The sequence below is a fragment of the Amaranthus tricolor genome, chromosome 5 (assembly GCF_026212465.1).
Source record: "Amaranthus tricolor cultivar Red isolate AtriRed21 chromosome 5, ASM2621246v1, whole genome shotgun sequence".
Taxonomy (NCBI): Eukaryota; Viridiplantae; Streptophyta; class Magnoliopsida; order Caryophyllales; family Amaranthaceae; genus Amaranthus; species Amaranthus tricolor.
Window position 1 is genome coordinate 21212178 of NC_080051.1, and position 7013 is coordinate 21219190.

Sequence of the window (7013 nt, forward strand, 5' to 3'; positions counted from 1 at the left end):
ATTTAAATTATATATTAATTATGTTATTTATAAAGGCTCGTTTCTAATTCTTATTAACCTCTTTTATAGTCTGCTTTATTTTAATCATAGTAGAGTTTGTTTTTAACTCGGCCCTTACAAAGCCCATCAATAGGGGCTGAGCCCAATAAACACCCCTACTTAAAAGGGAAAATTTTGTGGCATTAAAACAGGTAGTGAAAGTTTACATGTGTAGAATAGCATTGGTTTACATGCGTAAAATAATACTCCGTCCTATTCAACTCATCTGTTCCTTCTGACTTTTCACACTTGTCGAGACAACATTTTAATCCTTAATATCTCATATTATTCTTAATTAAAAATTATAAAAAATTGATATTAATAATCCTTGTATTGAGACGAATCAAACAAGATGCCACATGACTATGTTTTAACTTATAGATTAAGAGTAAAATGCAATTAAGAGTGATAAGTAAATAGTGCCAAAAAAATTGGAACATAAAAATTACAAATGAAAGAAGAAATATGTGGATGGAGAGAAGTGAAAAAATACTGTTAAAGGTTGGTTTGAATTGGGTGTAAATATTTAAGGGATAAAAAAGTTAAATTAATTGAACAAAAGTAACTAGAGATGCAAAATAAGTAATTGAAATAATTGTGAAAGAGGTTGAATGATGAGGTTGAATGATAGTAAATTATAAAATGATTAATAAAAATGAAGATGTTTTTTTTCCCTCATTTGGAAGAAAATAATTTTCCCACTCTCTCCTAGGGTAAATTTAAATCCCAACATGAGGAAATTAATTGTTATTTTATCCATTTTTCATTACTTTCTAACCGATGCTCCCACCTCTCGAACAATCAAATTCCTTTAACTTGGAATATCTTCGTTCCCATTAACTTGGAATATCTTCCCATCCCATTTTAAGTGTTTTAAGGCAAGTAGCATTTGATACTTGGATTATTAGATAGATGGCATGTGAATTGAAAATCATTTTGGTTGAATAACTTGGGAGTGGTGGTAGTAAAGTGAATACGCCTTGCGAAAGCTGAAGGATGCAGTCGAAAGATCCGAGTTCATAATAGCTGAATAGACTGAGCTTTAGCACGAGAATGAATCAATTCAGCAAAAAATTGATTTTGTACTATTTATAACACATGATTACACAGGCGCTGTATAGTTCCGATATGGAGAGCCTATTAGCTTATATATTTCATAACGTTAGCACACACAAGAAAAAATCGAGTTACAGATCAAGTATCTGAAATAAGATTACACGTTTTGAAGCTCATAGGAGTACACTATACTTGCCCATCCTTGCAATCGTATCTTTACGTATTTTATACTGGACTACAAGCTGATCTGGAGACGAGTACAAGTTGATGACATGAATTGGCATCTTATGATCTAACTTTGGCTAACCGTGCTCGTATCTCCTCCATTTCTTCCTCATCATCTACACCTTCAGCTATTGATTCCTCATCCTACAAAGCCCAGCAACCAAATATTCAAAATGTGCGTATAAAAAAGTTTGAAAAGCTAAAATGAAGGGGGGGGGGGGGGGGGATTTCAGACTCACTTGTACACTCGTGCTTTGTGCGGGTACCTTGGCCTTTTCCTTCCTTGCTGCAATAGGAAGCTGTGCAGCAGTCTCGCTAGCCAACTCTGTTAAGACCTTGTCAACCTCTTCCTCCGTTTCCTCTTCTACGTCTTCGGAATCAAGTGCGTCATCAAGAGCCTCGTTAACAAACTCTTCAATTATCCCAGCCTTAAATCATGACAGACAAAGTCAATTACCAACCCATGAGCAGGTTATTACAAGTGGAAAGTAAGAATATGTCGAACAGAAAACGGAATAATAATGTTAAAAGCTGTAAAACAAAGAATTGTGGTTTTGAGCATGAATATTAGTTAATGGAAACTATAAGAAAAAATACCTTGGTCATCTCTTTGCTGAATTCCTGCATTGTAACAGCAATTTGTGGAGCTTTCATGAGGTTGTTTACAAGTTTCATCACCTCTGCACTCTTTTGCAAATGACCCACTGTGCGAGCAATAGCTGCAAAAGGTGGTAGAACTTACTACAAGCGCAAAGAGATGGATAAAACAAGTTGAGGGATAAGGTGACGCGGTATAACACATGGAGAAGTAAGTACGCATATAAGCAACACTGCAGTGAGGGAATACAGAAGCCAAACTGGCCAATGTAAATGACGTTCTATGTATCAAAGATGATATAACTTGAGTCGCTGCAGGAAGGAAGGGAACATTATTTAAAATTACTAGCCATATATGCTACAATGCATATGAGCAGCTAAATGAGTTTCCTTTTCCAGGTCAGTACATCGTGGAGTCAAACATAATGCCGAAAAAATAGCGAGAGAATGACATAAACATGTGGCAATAGCATTAACATTTGTGAATACTTCCTTGGATATCTAGTTCTTATCACCTACGTTACTTGGACCCGGTGTCTGATGCCGGATACTGATACGTGTTCAAGTGTTGAATACGTCTAAATATTCAATTTTACACCTAAAATAAAGTGTATAAGTCACATACTAATGTTCAAGTATCAAGGATCGGACACGGGTACGTGAAGCAAAATGAAGAGTCCGAGTAACATAGTTCATCACTTATACAAATTTAAGGAGATACAATAAGATGATATGAAAGAATGATACAACTTATATTCCATTTTACCAAGAAAGGATAGGCGGGGGAGAAGAAATCAGCATCGGTACTAGACAGCAGATTCAAGCACATGACAAATAACGAAGCATATTGAAATACAATTATCAGACTAGTACCCTCATCTTCGGAAAAAAGCAATGAAAATGAAACCAAGTTACAGGCGATTGAGAGGGAGCAATAAATCAAAGACAAAATCAATCTACTTCTCAGCTATTGATTGCCATGTCAAACATTTCAGACTACTATCTTTTAGAACATGAAAAGTGGGGGAAAAAAAGGAAATTGTCAAAGTTTAAGAAAATAAAACTAGTAATGAACATAAGCAGCATGGAGTATTATCATACCAACACTTTCTCCAAGGTGCATTGATATTGAATTTAGTTGAGCTTTATTCTCATAAAGACGATTGACAGTTTTCCTTGACATCACAATTTCCTTAGCAAGGGCCTGATAAATTCCACAGAAGATGTTAAAATTGAGTTACAATAAAGCATCCAAGAGAAAGAAAATCTAAAAACATGCAAACACATGAACAATAAACACTAATGACTTATTTGGTTGATGGTATTAAATGGCGAGAATCATGATGAAATACAACGTAATTTTACTGGAAAATTTACTTGACAAAAATCATGGTCATGTTTGTCCTACTCTAACCTATTTTTCTTCCCAATATTCATCATCTTCATCCTCTCGTGAGAAATTATTGTCTTCTCTCTATCTAAAATCATCATCTTCATCCTGTCTGAGCTTAATTTCTCGTCTCTTTCATCACGATCATCATGATCGCCATTAATTAGTGCCACCCACATCACCCCTATGACTCAAAATCTCATAAAAACCTTGTAAAATTAACTTTTCTTACCTTGTAAAGTTGCTAAACCTAACACGATTTTGCCTCACCGTAAAATTTTCTCCTTATATAATGTACTCCAGTATCCCCACCCCCCAAGAAAAAATTACCCCACAAGTATAAGATGACTGGTGAGCCCTAAAACTAAAAATCATTACTATTAGTATTACCATTGACCACCAATCAATATCATTAATCAAATAGGGTGTAACAAATTTAGCATTTTTCCCATCCATGTTCAATGTTATTGATTTGCAAATCAACATCTAAAATCATCGATTGGCATCTTACACCCAAATACAAAACTTAAGTTCCAAAAGAAAATAACAATTAAAGTGCAAATGAGCTCATAAATTTGATCGTTCAAAAACAAATACATAATGAGATTAATAATACCTTAGCTGAACCCATATCATTTCGTTTCGCAGCTTCTCTAATTGCCTTCTGTACATTCTTCTCTTCCCTTTGAATATCTAAACTTTTTCAACATGAAAAAACATATTTCTATAATTCTATTTTAGCTAATCCAAATACAAAAGATCAAAGCTAATCATAATATTGATTTGAAAATTAATAACACATGGATAGTCAAAAGGCAATAGTTGTTAGCAAGTTGGCAATATGATCGATTATTCTATTGGAAAATAACCCACATATGATCCCACGTCGAAAAATTAGAAAAATTAGACAGAAGTTGACTAGCACATATCCTTGATGGGCTACTCCTCCAAACACCGATTTGTCTGTAGTCAACTATCCTATGTACAAGCCCAAATTAATCATATTTGTGTATTTTGTTATCGATTTGCAAATCAATATACGATTATCAACCCTAAACTTCATGGAATGTAAATAATCAAGTCATAGAGATGAACATGCCTCGGATTTGGCGCTCGATATTACGACCTTCTTGACGAAGACGCCTTTGCCAATCCCTCAATAATTGTTGAGGGTTCGGCTTTTGCCCCAAGAAGCTCTTCACTTTATCCATTAATTCCACTCTTACTTCCTCTTGAACTATAAATTTCATCAAATACAATACCAATTATACCATGATCAAACCAAATAGCTACGAGTAATCATTAACTATACAGAAATCTTTAACAACTCAACTAAACCTAATTATGTCAATAAAAATATAATCAAGATTAAAAGTTCGATTTGTTTTGGGTTCCATTTCAATTCAATTGAGTCCAATTATGAAGATATAATGTGAATCAAAGAAAAATCCTAGAAATTTAAATGAAAAATCTAAAAATTACAGAAAACATAAACAAGAAATTACCAGATCAAAGATGAACAGCAGATATTCGACAATGGAAGAGAAAAAATGGTGATGAGGCGAGAAATTGATAGACTCAGAAAGGAAATTCCACTCCTTTGTCCTATTTGTTTAAAACTGGGAAAAAAGTAAACCTAAAACGAATCAGACACCAACTAATTCTTCCAATCTTGTTAATGTTTGAGTAGTTTTGCTGAGTTGATGAGAGGACAACGTCATGAATTGGGTTGCCTATGTTCTAAAATATTTAAAATATTTAAATTTTTACACGTTCTAATATATTAATTTAATTTTTAATATTTTTAATTATATATAATAAAAATTAAAAAATTTATAATTGATAATTTTATATTGAGATAAATCAAACAAAATCTCATATTATATTTTAATTTATAAATTAAAAAGTAATCATAAATTTATAAAATAAATAGTTTAATAATTCTAATGTTACAAGTAATTTAAAAGAAAAGAATTAAGCACAATTTTCTAGAGAAGAATGTGTTAGGACTTAGGAGATCATTATCTTTAGTTGTAAAAATTAATTGAGTTGATTACTCTGATTGACACATTTGTAGCAAATTATTCCTTTTTATTTTCAATATCGATATGTTAATTTTACTAATTTTATATTTATTTAAACCTTAACATTTTTAAAATACTTTACTTTTTTTAATTATGATTTAATTTGACCATCTAAATAATTATAAAAACTTAAATGAAACACATTTGATCAATAGAAGTGAGTAATAAATACAGAAGATGAATGTCTTAATAAATGTTTTGTTAATTAATAAAAGTGAGCAATATATACCAAGATAGAGTGCTAGTGGTCACTACATAAGTATAACCAATAAAGAATTGAATCTGGCCATTAGTCATTTTTTTTAAAAAGATTTTGTAAGGCTCGGGTTCAAAATGAGTTGGATCGAAAATAGGTTCTAGTACTACAATTAAAATGAAGAGGGTAATAAAAGGGCTTAATAAGAGTCAAAAACGAATCTTTGTAAATAGCGTAACTAATGGATACTTTAATTATTATAAATGAGAATGACATTGAGTATTATTAACATTTCTACAATTTAATTTATTTATTATTATTCATCAATAGGGATTATAATATTCTTTAGTAATTAAAACGGGTCGGGTTGTGCCGATCCGGGCTTTCAAAATCCGATGCATCTAAAGCTCATATTAAGTTGGCTTTATCCAATTTAACCCATATTTACTTAAGCCCAGTCAAACCCATTCAGCCCATATTTACTTAAGCCTAGTCAAACCCGTATTCAACCCATTGAACACTCCTGGACACAACCCTTATTATTATCACAAATTCTTACTTGAGACTGTCTTTATAAAAGATGCGTCTCAAATGGGTCGGTCCATTATTAATAAAAAAAAAACTACCAGAAAAACGCGTGATGAGTAATCCTATTTGAAGTTGGTGTTATAACCTATTGAAGTTGGTATTATAACCTATCAAGGTTGGTATTATAACCTATTAAATTTAAAGTTGGTATCTCCAAATAGGTTATAATACCAACTTTAATATAGGTTATAACATCAATTTCAAATACCAATTTTAATAGGTTATAATACCAACTTCAATAGGTTATAACATTAACTTTAATAGATTATAACACCAACTTTAAATAGGGTTAGATTTTTCTTTTTTGATTGTTGGGCATAGGCCTGGAGAGCCATCTCTTATAAAAAAGATCTCTCAGTAGAGTTGCTGTAATGTAATATTATTATTATGTTGAATTAAAGCAAAATCAAGACAAATAAATTCTAATTATGATAGTAACTTTTATCTTTAATGCTTTGTCGTTTTTAATAAAATTTTCTTTTATCTTAAAGTTATGAACGCAAAATTTTTAAAACAAGTTTGCTATTTCAATTTTTCATTTTCTTTCATATATAAATAAAAATTTATGACACATTTTTAGATATATGAATTGCATCTCACCATTAAATTATATATCTCTATGCAAAATAATCATATAACTAGATTAATTTAAATGTGTGGATTTATATTGGATATAAAAAGAGAAATCAAGTTTAAAAGTAGATATAAGTCATATCTTGTATTTAATAATTGTTAATTATTAATAATTACAAATTACAATAGAATTATACAAAGACTGTTTTTCAAAGTATATTTTTCATTTTGATATGCATGCCAAATTTCGTTCGGCCTCTTTCTT

General features: G+C 31.3%; 1 protein-coding gene across 1 annotated transcript; it reads right to left on the reverse strand.

The window, feature by feature from the left end:
* Positions 1-1055: 1055 nt before the first annotated feature.
* Positions 1056-5037, reverse strand: LOC130813691 (vacuolar protein sorting-associated protein 24 homolog 1). Its single transcript, XM_057679535.1, has 7 exons — positions 4813-5037; positions 4407-4544; positions 3924-4000; positions 3019-3121; positions 1918-2039; positions 1560-1748; positions 1056-1464 (listed from the first exon to the last, which is right to left on the reverse strand). Exons 2-7 carry the CDS (start codon positions 4516-4518, stop codon positions 1381-1383), a joined length of 687 nt encoding a protein of 228 aa, XP_057535518.1. The 5' UTR covers positions 4519-4544; positions 4813-5037; the 3' UTR covers positions 1056-1380.
* Positions 5038-7013: the final 1976 nt, after the last annotated feature.